At 40.6% G+C, this 14,391-nt stretch overlaps 1 protein-coding gene across 1 annotated transcript in view; it reads left to right on the top strand.

Annotated features, from left to right (window-relative positions):
• The window catches only part of KIAA1614 (KIAA1614 ortholog), a 40,847-nt gene that overhangs the window by 10,604 nt on the left and 15,852 nt on the right, over positions 1–14,391 (top strand). The window contains exons 4-5 of the mRNA XM_063298455.1: positions 6,272–6,415; positions 9,430–11,036. Coding sequence (XP_063154525.1) covers positions 6,272–6,415; positions 9,430–11,036 — 1,751 coding nt within the window. The remainder of the gene's footprint in view (positions 1–6,271; positions 6,416–9,429; positions 11,037–14,391) is intronic.

The raw sequence follows: 14,391 nt of genomic DNA, 5'->3' as shown, positions 1-14,391 counted from the left end.
CAAAACTATGTGGGCTGCTGCATTTTGGACCAACTGAAGCTTCTGGATACTTTTCAAGGGCAGCCCTGTGTAGAGCGCATTACAATAATCCAAATGGGAGGTGACTAGGGCATGGGTGACTGTGAGAAGGGCCTGTTGGTCCAGGAATGGGTGTAGCTGGCACACAACACGAAGTTGTGCAAAGGCTCTCCTGGCCATGACTGCCACCTGCTCTTCAAGCAGTAGTTGTGAGTCCAGGAGAACCTCCAGGTTACACACAGGGTCTGTCTGGGGCAGTGCAGCCCCATCCAAGAACAAAGATGGTAATTCTCTGGAAACCAGAGAGCCCTGAACCCACAGCAATTCTGTCTTGTCAGGGTTCAACTTCAACCTGTTGCTCCCTATTCAGACTTCAACAGCCTCCAGGCACTGGAAGAGGGTGGTTGTGGCATCGCTTGACATGGGCAAAGATGTACAACTGAGTATCATCAGCACACTGATGATATCTCACCCCATGGTGACAGATGATCTCACCCAGTGGCTTCATGTAGATGTTAAACAGGAACAGAGAGAGCACCGATCCCTGCAGCACCCCACAAAGCAGGGGCTGAGGGTGGGACCTCTCGTCCCTGATTATCACTGACTGGAAATGGCCCTGGAGGAAGGAGGTAAACCAGGACAACACAGTGCCCCCCAACCCCAACCCCCGAAGCCGCTCCAGAAGGATACCATGGTTGATGGTATCAAAAGCTGCTGAGAGGTCAAGTAGAGCCAGGATGGTTGCACACCCTCCATCCTGCTCCTGCTAGAGATCACTGAAAAGCACGACCAATATTTGTCCCATATCCAGGCCTGAATCCTGACTGAAAGGGGTCCAGATAATCTGTCTCATCCAGGATTCTCTGGAGCTGCAGTGCGACCACCTTCTCAACAACCTTCCCCAAAAAGGGGAGGTTGGAAACAGGACAAAAACTGTCCATCAGGGTGGGATCCAGCAATGGCTTCTTAAGGAGGGGGCAAAGCACAGCCTCTTTAAAAGGCTGGGGCACAACCCCCTCCTCCAGAGATGCATTAGTCACTGCCAGTACCCACCTACACGTCACCTCCCGGGAGGCTTTTACTAGCTAGGAGGGACATGGATTCAACACACAAGTGGCCGAGCTCACAGTCCCTGGGACCCTGTCCACTTCCTCAGGAGCAACAGGGTCAAAGTGTTCCCAGATAACTGAGCAAGAACCTACCCCAGACATCTCCACCAGACCATTATCCACACTGGCATCCAACAGGGAACGAATCTGAGTGATTTTATCTGTCAGAAAATCTGCACATTCCTCAGCATGCCCCTGCAGGTACACCCCCTGAATCCTCCTTACCCAGAAGGAAAGCCACCAGGTGATTATCTGCAGATGCAATTTGTGTGGAGCAGTATTGCCTCTTCACCGCATGAATCACCACAAGGTAGGCTTTAATAGCAGCTCTTACCCCCATGTTCGGTTGGATTCCTTCTTCGTCTTCCACCAGCAACGCTCTAGACATCTCTTGATCCATTTCATTCCTCTCAGTTCCTCCATATATCACAGGGCCCGACGAGGTCCACAGGTAGGAGAGGTTGCATGGGTGCAATCCTGCCTAGAGCCTCAGTCACCCTCCTATTCCAGGCGGCAACCAAGGTCTCAGCAGGACTACACAGCAGATCCTCAGTTATAACCCCTAGCTCCCTCTGAAACTCAACTGGGTCCATCAGTCACCAGGGGTAGACCGATCTAACAGGTCCTGCCTCCCTGAGGAGGGGTGTGGCCCTAGAGGAGCTCATAGCCACCAGGGCGGGATCTGACCATGACAGGGGACCGAAGATAGGTCCACCAGTTGCAGATCACATAAGCAATGCTCCAGCAAGAACACCAAATCAGGAGTGTGACCACTATTCCTAGTTGGGCCCTGGATGACTTGGGACAGGCCCATGGAAGTCATGTTTTCCATGAACTCCTGAGCTACCTCTGATCCCACTCCCAGGGAAGGCAGGTTGAAGTCTCTCAGAACCATAAGCTTGGGAAACTCCACCGCCAACCCTGCAGTGAGGTCAAGGAGCTTGGGCAGGGAGGGTGCTATGCAGCAGGGATTGTGCTGGTCTATGACCATAATAAAGATTGATTTGACTTGTTATACCAAGCCACTACCTTCCTTCAAGCTTGAGGTCCCACAACTTTCCAGGATAGCAATAAGGAATGACGAATGTTGACTTATGCCTGTTAACTATCTCTTCTCTGATTTGCCCATTCCACGTTAACCTCACAGATCTGGATTTCAGCAATTCCATTAGGATGGTATCTCAGAGAGATTCATGAGGTACCATTTGGGAACTACCTTCTAATACTAAAGGTAGGTGATCACTCTCAGATCTGGCTAAAATTTCTGGATGGATAGACTTGGAGACCATACTATAAACAATTACACTGTAATCTGTGGTTGAAAGTTTACCATCTGAACATGGTGAGAATTGGCCAGAGTGGTCACCCAGGATAACCTCATTCAGAATAAATAAATCTAGTCTGAACGACACAACCCACATTCTAGATTACTCCTCTTCTCCAGGAAGGACCCTGAAGATAGAGGTGGGTCCTTTGCCAGCTCTGGGAACCAATTCTGAAAATGCATAAATGACCTCATTTGGGAGGCCCATTTAGTCACTGATAATCATGTGAGCTTGCAGGTGCAGATCTTTTCAGTATGTAATATTGTATATCACTCTAGGTCAGCATTATCCAAAAATTATTGCTGTGGAGGGCTGAGGCTAGAAGTAATGGCTTGCCAAATGCCACAATAGCTGGTTTATGGCTAAAGCAAAATTTGAATCATGACTTCTTGAATTATTATTCTACATCAATTCTAATGATAAATCATTCTGTAGGCCTGAAGGAAGCAAACTTTTTGTGTTTAGAGTCATGTATAGTTGTCCATTCCTAAACACAAAGATGAGGGAATAACAAGATCTGTGTCATGTTATTACAGTGCAAGCTTCACCTTTTGTACTTGGGTTGTAACATTGCAAAATAGATTTAATCACTTGCCCCATTCCTGTGATGGGTCATGTTCTATTTTGCATGGCATGCCATAGGCCCTACTCAAAAATGAGCAGGGCAGAGCAGGGCTAGAGGGGAAAAAAAGTGAGGCAAAAAGAATACGGGTTAGAAATTAATGTGTAATAAACATAAACATATTTATTTTAGATGCTCCCAATCATCCAGAAGAAATGCATGAAGTTCTTAGCACACAGGTCAGCATGTTCCCATGTATGAATGTGTGTGCAAGTATGCACCTTATTTTTTATACATATAATTGAAGCTGCAATATATATATATATACAAAATACAAATCAAATATACCTGATCCACTTTGTCATCAAATAGGGCATTTGAAAAGAAGAAAATGTCCAATTTAAAAGGCAGAGAGATCAGTTCCAAAATATTTTTGAAATTTTATATAAAGTTCATCCTAAATGTTCGATCAGGGTCAGTTTGGTGCAGTGCTTAAGGCACCAGGCTAGAAACTGGGAGACCATGAGTTCTAGTCTTAGGCACAAAGCCAGCTGGGTGACCTTGGGCCAGTCCCTCTCTCAGCCCTAGGAAGGAGGCCATGGCAAAACGCTTCTGAAATCTTGCCAAGAAAACTGCCGGGACTTATCAGGCAGTGGCTGGGAGTCACAACTGAGTCAAAGACTCATACATGCACAAATGCTCAATAGATACAAACCTTTAGAAAGTACTTTATTGTGCCAAACTAAATAAAGAGAGCAAGACAGAGCTAATAAAATAATATCCAAATATATATATTTTAAAAAGAAAAAGGAGAGGACAAAAGGGACCTGGAGATTCATTTCATATAGAAAACAATTCCAGAAATTTGACCAAATTGCTTGATCTTCTCCTTATCTCTTTGGGAAAAAAACCCAACACCAAACCCAAAGTTAATAGAGCATACGTATCAGCAGTGCAGTGCTGCAGAGAGGGTTAGGCCTTTGGAGAGATCTTTGATTGTTTCTTTCTCTCTTCTTGAATCCCTACAAGGAAGTAATCTACAGTGCAATGGCCTATGAGTTCAATTCCCAGTAGAGGATTTGAGCCCCATAGATAGATCTGTGGCTACGTATGCCTGATGAGTCCCAAGTCAGGACAAAACCAGTTGTATGGTGCCTCCTGGTGATCAGCGTAAGTAAGGTGTAAAAATGGAGAGATCCCCTCCCCCCACAAGGAGGGAGGGGGAAATCAGGTAAACTCTTGTAAAACAAGGGCATGACGTATGTAACTTCTGTATGTCTCTGGTCTGAGAGCTTAAGAAAAGGAAGGTGGACTGTATATATCATTCTAAAGATAGACTCTACAAAACAAAGCTTTCTGAAACTAAATTCAAGAAGGTAGGAATCCTAGATAGTATAAATGAAGCTAGAAAGCAAGTCATAATACAAGCTGGAGCCTCTTGTGTGCTTTTTTTTTTTTTTGGAAAGAGCTTTGATACAGGTACCTGAAATGTAAAGTGGTTTGGGGGAAAATGTGTCATTATATGCTTTATTTTCTAAAGAATTTGCTTTATCAGAATAATGTTATTTGGGACGATAAGGCTAAGTCTCCCACCCAGTTAGCCTTCTGGAAGACACAGCTTTGGTCCATTCTTTCTCTCAGCCCAACTTACATCACAGGAGAGTTATGTATGTATTCCACCATGAGCTGCTGAATGAAAGGCTAAATATTAAATAAATACACAAAAATAAACAGGTACTCCTGGATGCATAAAGTATCTCATTGGGGTTTTTTCTTTAGGCCCAAAGTCTGAGGTATTTTAAAGGAAGTATGATATTTCAGATGGGTTGCTGGACATCACTGGGGACATGCTTCATCTGTATGAAAGACCTGAAAAAACAAGCTGTATGCATATTACTAGCCTCCATGTGCAATGCACATTCTAGGCTGAAAGAGTTAAGCTTAGATCAGCTGAAGTGACTCACTAAGCCGATTAAAGTAATTGTGAAGATTATGATCAAGACAAATGGGAAATGTTTGAGTGAGTGTGCTGGTAAACTCAGTAGGTAGAAAAATGGGTCACATGATAAGAACAGCGAAGCACTATAGAACAAATGTTTAAGGAAGCAGCAATATCAGCTCCTATAAATTTCAGGAACACAAAAGGCTGAGGCAATATTGATAGGAGACGAATTAATTTCCTGAAGAAAATTTGTAATTGTAAAAAGACATTGTAATTTGCCTTAATGAAAATAATGGATTATGTTGTTTATATTTTGCTGGTTACAGAAGTCATATCTTTTTGGAAATGCGGAAGTAGGCAGGATTCAGAAGTTCTCTTTTACAATTTATCTGTGGGAAAACCATTTTCCCCCCCACTTTTAACTACTATTTTATGTCTGTACTCTTAAGAGCCCTCAGACCTCAGAAACGCATCACGTACTGTGTTCAGTCATCTGTTGGCTGTTGTGGACATATACAGTACTCTCTGTAAAATACCTGCTAAAGAATATTTCTACCCATTAACAATTTGTTAGTGCTTTGTTTGTTTATTTAGTTAAAATATATGTATGCCGTTTCTCGCTATAAAAATCCTGAAGCAGTTTACAACCATTATGCCATTAGCAGAATTCCATGATGGAAGTCCCCCTCTCATGGTTTAAAAATGTGTATGACTACTCTACTTGACCCTGGCAGATCTCAGAGGGAAAGTGGGGTCAGCCTGGTTAGTATTTGGGTGGGGGACTGGGATGGGGTAAAAAAAAGGGTGCGTGGGTGCGTGTGTGGGGAACAAGGCAGACCATTTCTGTAAACAGTGCCAGGAAAGCTGCACAGATGCTGTCGTAAGGAGTCAAAGCCAACTTCAGGCCATCTTTACCTCTGCTTTTTTACTAACAATAATGGGATGGGACACAGCTCTTTACACTATTATCATGTGCAACCTTTTACTCTTTTTAAAAAATGAATGTCTGCCTTAACATTTATTTTATTAATTTTAGGCATTGATCTTTCTTGAACACTTTGGCATCTCTACAGTTTTCTTACAGTTGATGTTCTAGCTAGTCTAATGTCTGATTACTGGTCTGCTTAAGAATATATTGGCGAAGAAAAATACCACCTATTTTAAGTCAGGTTACAGTGGAAGCCCTAAATCCAGCCTCTACAATTATATTGTCTCTCCACAATGCTGCCACTCTCACTGTTAAACCACTCTTAATCCTTATTTTCCCCCTCCCTCCTAATCCACCACTCTTTGTTCCCTGTTGCCTTGCCTGCAGGGTCTTTGTTCCTAACCAGGAGCTGGAGCTGAGCCCCAGGCATGAACAGGCCAAGCAGCTGCTGCAGAGAGCTCGTATGAAGGCCCGGACAAACCCCCTCCGAGCTAGCCATAACATCCTGCCTACTGCCCCCTCAGAAAAAAGGTAAGCTCAGTCATTTCCATCTGATAGCAAAAGGATCTAGACCTGATTGGCGTGAGCAGGGAGGAGCTGGTAAAGAAGGCTTGGCTTATTTTTCCAGCATACGCCATTCAGTTCTAGCTGCTTTCCGGCCTCTTTGTTCTTCACACCTGTAAACCATTTAAAGTTTTCATCTTATAAATGAAATGCTGTGCAAGAATAAAAAAGATAGATTAAAGAAATGTATGTGTGTTGATTCAGAGCCCCAAAATTATGTACCTGAAGGGAACAGTGAAAGTAAACGTAAACATTTGATTCAGATATAACTATGGAATAGAGTGAGATTCAAATGAAATTCATTCATTATCATGTGGCTTGATGTCCTTTGCAATAAAATGTATAAGGATGAGCATGCATAAGAGTTAAATGTTTTCAGATAGCATAGTAGTCTTACCAAATACAGTTTTTCAAAAATTTTGGGCAATTTAGACATTGTAAAAATTGCTGTATGTACTGTGAGCCACATGCTTCAGTGCTTCAGTTTTCTTTCTGCATTAGAAAAAGATATGCACAAACTGTCTCACATGCCAAATGCATCAGAAATTATTACAGATACAAATGAAATAAATAATATTTATTTATTTATTTGCTAACACTTATATCTCACTCAGCTCCAGAGTCTCTGGGCAACTAACATCCAATAAAACTCATAAAATAATCCTAACATAATTATCACAATAATATAAAGATAAGGAAATGGAAAAAACAAATATTAAAGATAACCCATGTTGCATATCTTAATCTCCAAATGCTCTTACTTAAAAAGATCTGTGGAACATGGAGGCTATACGGATTTCAGGAGGCAGCATATTCTACAATGACAAGGCAGCTGGTGAAAGACTATTTCCCAGGTCTATTCTCCTTGATCTGTTGAGGGGAACCCAAAGCATGGAATCAAGTAGATTCCTTCTGAAGGAGATGATCCTGTATGTAACCTGGACCTAAGCCATGTAGTGTCATGTTCACTGATTCAATGTAGTTTATACATCGTAATGTTTCACATGCCATGGCGCTGATGCACGTTTCCTTTTGGGAGGGAGCTGCTGTGAGACCTTGTGCCAAGCTCTGTATCTGAATTCATTTCAATGGAATGTGTTTGGGTTATTTTCTCTGCTCAAGGACTTTTCCCATGGACCATCAGAAGCCGTTAGGAGCACCCGGGATTGTGGACTTGAGAAGATTCTATGGGGGGAGGGATTTCATTTGCACTGAGGGTTTTTAGTTTGAATTTGGCGTGCTTTCATCATTCTCAGCTTTCTCTGTGATCCTGCATACTATTCTTTAATAAATCAGATATCTTTGAATTCCTACTCATGAGTCTGATGGTGTTTTAGAATAGGCAGCCATTGCATGTAGGGCTTTATAGTTCTTGAACTGAATCTGGAAACAAACTGGTAACCAACACAGCACATGTAATATTGGTGTAGCTCTGCTGTAGCGGTTCTCAACTACCAGGTTATGGGCTGCTGTATTTTTCACCACTTGAAGTTTCAAGATCAGACCCAAGTAGAGCATGTTGCAATAATCCAACTTTGAATGCTCAAGAGCAAAGGTTTCCTGAAAGTTAGGATGAAGTAAGGAGACACTTAAGAGGCTAGTGATACATCAAGATAAAATGATCTTGTGCACCTTCATTTATGAAATGTGGATTGAGCAGTAAGTGTTTGGCTGCCCATGTATGCTGTAGGTCCAGCTGGTGCAGAAATATCAGAAATAACAGGAGTGCTATTTAGCAACAGCAGGGAGTCAGTTGGTAACCTCAACTTTGTATCTGAGTGATCTTTGAGCTGTTTATATTTTATTTGGCATATTTGTGAAATGTTGACTGTTCTTTTAAGTAATTGAATGAATTAAGTACTGGGTATGCAAGTGAAAGGAAAAATTCTTTTACTTAAAGGGACAGTGGCAAGTATAGAAAGATTTTATTAGTAGCCATTGTCTTAGATCCTGAGTTCTGTAAATGGAACTCTGCTCAAAGGACATTCCTGCTAAAGAGAGATGAGATGAGTGCTTTCATTGATTTCTCTTTAGCAAAAGGGAAATAGAGTAGGCAAAAATCACCTTTTCTTCCATACCTTTCAGTAAGAGCCCTCACTGCATCTTGGCCCCTTCTTTAAAAATGTACAGAACACTTTATAGTTCTTGAACTGAATCTGGAAACAAACTGGTAACCAACACAGCACATGTAATATTGGTGTAGCTCTGCTGTAGTGGTTCTCAACAACCAGGTTATGGGCTGCTGTTCCTATTCCTGGAAGGAATATTTTGGAACCCAGCAAGTTATGAAAAGCAAATCAACATATAGTTGTAAAATGCACTACCTTAAATGCATTCACAAATACTGCCCTTTCAACATTGTAACATTTATTCTACCAGAGCTGGATAATTATTTACTTTTGCCTGTAAAAATAAATAGATATGAACTTGGTTTGCAGCTGAATGGGGAACCTACTTGGGACTAATTTTTGACCTCAGGTATTACCTTATTATGTCTTATATTACCTCAGAGCAATTTCAACTGCTTGTTTAGTTGCTTTCCACAGCTCATCACTGCCATTTTCCAATCCTATGCTATTCTTCATTTTGGAAGCATAAATCCATATTGTTGATTTGTTACCACTATTCAGACCATTAAAAACAGCTATAGAATGCAAGCACTGCTCCAGACCCAGTCAGTTATTTGGGTCAGCGTTTTCCCACAATATTAGAATTGTAACAAAATGCTAGATCTCTTGTTGATCTGATGACTGTACAAGCAGTTAGATGCACGTTACACTTTATTTTTGCTAGATGGCAAATAGGTTTAGATAGAGAAGACTTGAGCAATTATTACTAAGCTTGGGTCTTCATTAGGCTGCAATAAGTGGCCATTAAGATAAACGGTGCCTTCTGCTAAAGATTTGAGCATAGATGAAAAGGGTAGCAAAGTGGATAATTTCACCAAGTAAGAAAAAAAAAACTTTTCTTTTGTTCATTAGGGGTACCTGTAGATTCTCTGTTGCAGATGGAAAAGACTTTGCTTTGAAGAATGGAAACATCCATGCTAGTGGAAACCAGAGTGATTCATCTAGTGGAGAATCCAGCTGTGGGCAGCAGAGGAAGCGAGGGCCATCTCCTTCTCGAGTGCGTTTTGAGGATGAATCTGCAAGAGATGCTGAGGTTCGCTATTTGGAACGCCTGCAACAACGCCAGAAACGGCCCTTAGATTCAGTTCTCTTATCTCTCGGCCAGGGCCCACTGCTCTCCAAACCAGATGTTTCTGGGTATATAAATGGTGATCTCCAGTGTAAAGAGAGTAACATTAGCAAATCTGGCTGGGAACATCAAAACATGGAACAGGCAGCAAAAATGCTTACTCACCAGAGCAACAGAGGGTGCTCTGAAAAAGGGAAGCCTCTGCAAGTGAATAAAGAAAGGAAGTGTAGTGCCTGTGGGTCTTATATCAACAATTCAGCAGCCGCTAGAGTCAAGCAAACTGGGAATGGCAAGCATGAGATTGCTAATGTCCTTCATGGAGGCAGTGATACTGTTCACACTAATGGAAGCAAAGAGCTTGGGTCTTCCCAGGAGAACTTACAAACAAAGCCTCTGGGTCCCCAAGGGACTCCATTGTGGATCCTTCCTTCTCGGCAGCGTGTTTATACAGAATGCCTCAGGGAGACGTATATTGGGGAAGTTACTTGCACTGAAGATGTGGACTCAGCTTTAGGCAGTACTACTGACACATCAGACAGCTACAGGACAGACAGTGAAGAAGCTGGCATCAGTAATCAGCAATTTGGAATCAAAAACTGGCATGGTGTTCCTAGGCCATTGTGTCCTTCAGAGAAGAAAGCCAATACTGTTACCAGGGACAGGCACCAGGAAAATGGCAGCTGCAAAAATAGTGAAGACATTATCTGGGATAACATTCCTCATGTAAACAGAATGGAAATTGAATTAAGTACTAATGGAGCAAACAACTGCAGCTTGCAGGAGGACTCTGAGGTAAAAGTTGAGGTGACCCAAATGGCCATTCCCAGAAGCAACCAGCTGGTAGGTCTGTGTCATATGACAAAGGAAGACAAAGCCAAAGCACAAACAAGGGTACCTGGTGCCCAATTGAGGGAACCCATATCTCCCATCTTTTCTCACCAGCTGCTTTCCCATGATGGTGTAGAAGATCCTATGAACAGGCCAGTCAATAATTTATGTCAAACCAAGCAGCAAACAAAGCCGGTGGCCACTGGCTACAATTTAATGAACCTAATACCAGCCCCCCCTACTACTGGAAAAGTCCACTCCTCCCCAATGTCTTATAGGAGAGCTGTTTTAACAGGCAGCAGCAAATTGATCAAACAGGATCCTGGGCATATGAACAAAACCAATGAATTATCAATTTCAGCTGCCTCTAGTGGTTTCCAGGATGTGGATGTATCTGGGATGGAGGAGCATAATGGCCAGCCGAATCCAGGGATAATCTCCAAACATCTGGCTTTGTCCTCCAATAATCACAATAACATATCTACCAAGCCAGAGCCCAAAACCTTAATAACTGGGAGAGATGAGCAGCTTCAGGAGAGTGAGAAGATGGGAAAAAATCAAGGTAAGAGATCATGTTGAATTGATTGAAAAAAGTGGAATCTCTCCAGCAAGGAAATTAAAAACGTATGCTCAAGTTAACATTGTTTTATTGAAAGCTGCCAAACTTATTTGGGCTGAATGGGAAGATTCAGGGTATTTGCACAAATTCAAACAGGAAGGAATAGTCAGGTTATAAGAGGTAAGCAACAGTGAGAAAACAAAGTTAGTGGAACATATTTACAGAAGCTGGAAGACCATCTAAAAGAATGTAAAATTATCTCATATCTCATTAACATCTACTTTCCAGAATAGCTAAACAAATCCTTAAGAATGCCCCAAAGCAGGACACAAGGGCCATAACTTTCCCTTTCTATTGACTTCCAATATGCTGAGACATGTAGCCTGATTCTGAAGATGACATCACAATGAGTAGCCATTGATAGCCTTATCCTCCATTAATTTGTGTAATCTGCTAACTGCTAATTCTTGTCGCAGCATACCCTGTTGTGTAATTATGCACTATACACAGAAGTACATTAAACAATTTTTTTGCAGTTTTAATGAGTATTTCAATGGTTTTCCAATTTTACTATTACAATCAAAATGACTAGAAAGCTATCAGAGAAAAAGAGCTAAAGTAAAGATGCTGTCCAAACTGCACATCTGTGAGACTGTGGAAGATAATTAAATGTGGAGAGTTCAAATTCCAAAGGGGTAGTTAGTAGCACCAGTCTGTTATAGCAGAAACAACCAGGAATATTGTGGCTCCTTAAAGATTACCTAGTTTATTATTTTTTTATTATAAATGCAAATAGTAGTAATGGTATTTTTATTAAGTATGCTCTTAGACTTAAGTACAAAGAAGGGCATAATTTGTAACACTGCATAAACCAATGTAAACGATAAAACAGTATCATAATCAATTTAAAACATCTAATCCTGACACTCCAATACTTTAACTGTATGGTAAAATAGTTAAAACTATGATGCTTTAACTAGCATCAAGTACTGTCACTGGAAAGTTCTTCCAATTTCATAACGGTCCAGAAAAAAAGAAGCATTTTGAAGTATTTTTAAGTCTTAGAAGATCAGATCCTAAGTATAGTTCAAGGGGGAGTCACTTCCAAAGAGGAGGAGCTAGGAAAAAGCTCAGAAAAATGAGGTGGCTATTCTGATGCAAAGAAAAACTGGGCAGCCCTGGTTACATGTATGAATTGAACACACAGAATCATGAATTGTAATCAGGTTATTCAAGAACTGGATGTTCCTGTCAGCACCAGCAATTTAAACTGGTAATGCTCCCGAAGACCTAGCCAGTGTAAAGATTGATGAAAGAAAACATAGGGGTGACTTAGGAGAGGTCCATAAACTACTCAGACCATTCTAGACCCAACCAGAGGCTGGAGAGCAGCATCACGAAGGACTGCCAAAAAAACTACTTCAGGTATGGACAAACTTGTTAGCCATTTCAGTAGTAAGAAACAAATGAATTCAGAAGATGTACATTACAGATACTTGTAGTTTTATCAACTTTAAATAAGTTTCCCATTAATAAGAACTCCCAAATATTGTTCCACAGAAGATCCCTGCAGCTGACAATCCTGAACATAAAAGACATAAGAGAAAAAGAAAAAAGAATGTCAATCAGGATGAAAAACAGTTTGGTTTTCTCAAAATTTAATTTAAGGCAGAAGGAACAAGTCCATCTGGAAATCCCAGTAAGGTAGCTGTAGATGGAAGACTACAATGCATCATCCCGGACTAGAGCAGAATAATACACTTGGATGTCACTGGTATAAATATGATAGTTATTTTTAGTTATTGATGAAAAGAAAGCAGAAAACCAAGTGACAAAGTATACAAAGGGGGACCTAGAAGTGAACTGTGAGGAACACCCTAAAATGAAGGGAAGGGCTGAGAGCAAAGACTCTCCTACTTAACTGAAAATGTGTGATGCAAAATGTAAGACTAGAACCATTAAGAAACTGCAAATCATTGATAAGTTCAGTCAGTCCCAGTCCAGTGGATTGATCTTCACAAAGCCATGATTGAAATGGGTTAGTGAAATTATTTGCTGACAGGTAGGGAAGGAATTGTGTGAGAACAACTTGTTGGATAATCTTAGGCAAAAAATAAAAAAGAAGACCCTGGCCAAAAACGAATAAATCTTCTAGCTATCATCTGTCTGTCTGTCTGTCTGTCTGTCTATGCAAAAAAAAAAAGCAACTCCAAATTGCAGTTATACAATAATTCAATCAGAGCTATGTTCCTCAAAATGAAAAGTAATTAGTAATATTCAAGTATTTGCTTCCCTCACCTACATTCAGTTATCATCCTGCTATTTCTGCTTATTCCATTTGTTGGAGGCTGAAATTTTCCAGAGCAAAACCTTTTCTACTTGAGTGTGTAGGAGCTCCACATAATTTCAAAATTGGATGATCAGAATTCTAAATTGGATAGTTGGCCTAATCAAGAGAAAGGGTTTCTTGTTGCAGAACACCAGCCCCCAGTATACTGCATGAGGCCAAACAAATGGAAAACTGACTTGTCCCTATTCTCCTCCTTATGCTAAACAAGTGCTAGACAGAATCTCGTTTTCCAGAAATCAATGAAATTTTGTATGCTAACACTTTCTCTATACATTTTTTTACCTTTGCCAAATTGTAAAATTAATTGATTGACCAGTTGGCTTCAGTAATATATTTCCATGCATTTATGCAACCCTCCCTCTGCAATCTTGAATCAGCATGGGCTTGCATATTTTCCAACTTTTCAGGGAATTTTTAAAACAAACTTCAGCTGAAAACATTTTAATGGGCTTTTTTTCTTTTTTTTGGAAGTAATTTTTCTGCAGCTCTTATTATACTCCTCCATTCCATGGAAGAGAATACTTGGTGTTAGCTGTCAGAGATTTCTCTATATCCCATAGGTTGTCTGTGTTATCATCCTGACAGCCACAATTGTTATGTGTGTTGTTATGATACTGTGGTTATGTAGTTTGCCTAGTTTTTATAACCATGATAGTTGTTAAACTACTGTAACCCCCTTAGTTTTTGCATATTTCTACAGAGTGTTGCACTGAAGTTCTTATCTTCATATGTGAAAACCAGCACTAAGTGTTAGAGAAATCTTGATATGGAAGCTGTAGGTGAAAACTGAGAATAAGACATAATAAAGTGACTTCTTTTATTTTTTTTCTGACCTTCTGTATAACAAATACATTTTAAGCCTGTTTCTGGAATATTCTGGAAATGAAAAAGTGAGAAAGTTGCTGTAACTATTTAATAGTATGCCTATATTGTTGTCAAATTGGATGAATTATTACTACATTTCTAGATAATTTATTTTATTTTATTTTATTTTATAAATTTATTCAC

The sequence above is a fragment of the Candoia aspera genome, chromosome 3 (genome assembly GCF_035149785.1).
Source record: "Candoia aspera isolate rCanAsp1 chromosome 3, rCanAsp1.hap2, whole genome shotgun sequence".
Taxonomy (NCBI): Eukaryota; Metazoa; Chordata; class Lepidosauria; order Squamata; family Boidae; genus Candoia; species Candoia aspera.
This window is presented reverse-complemented; position numbering and strand designations above follow the sequence as displayed.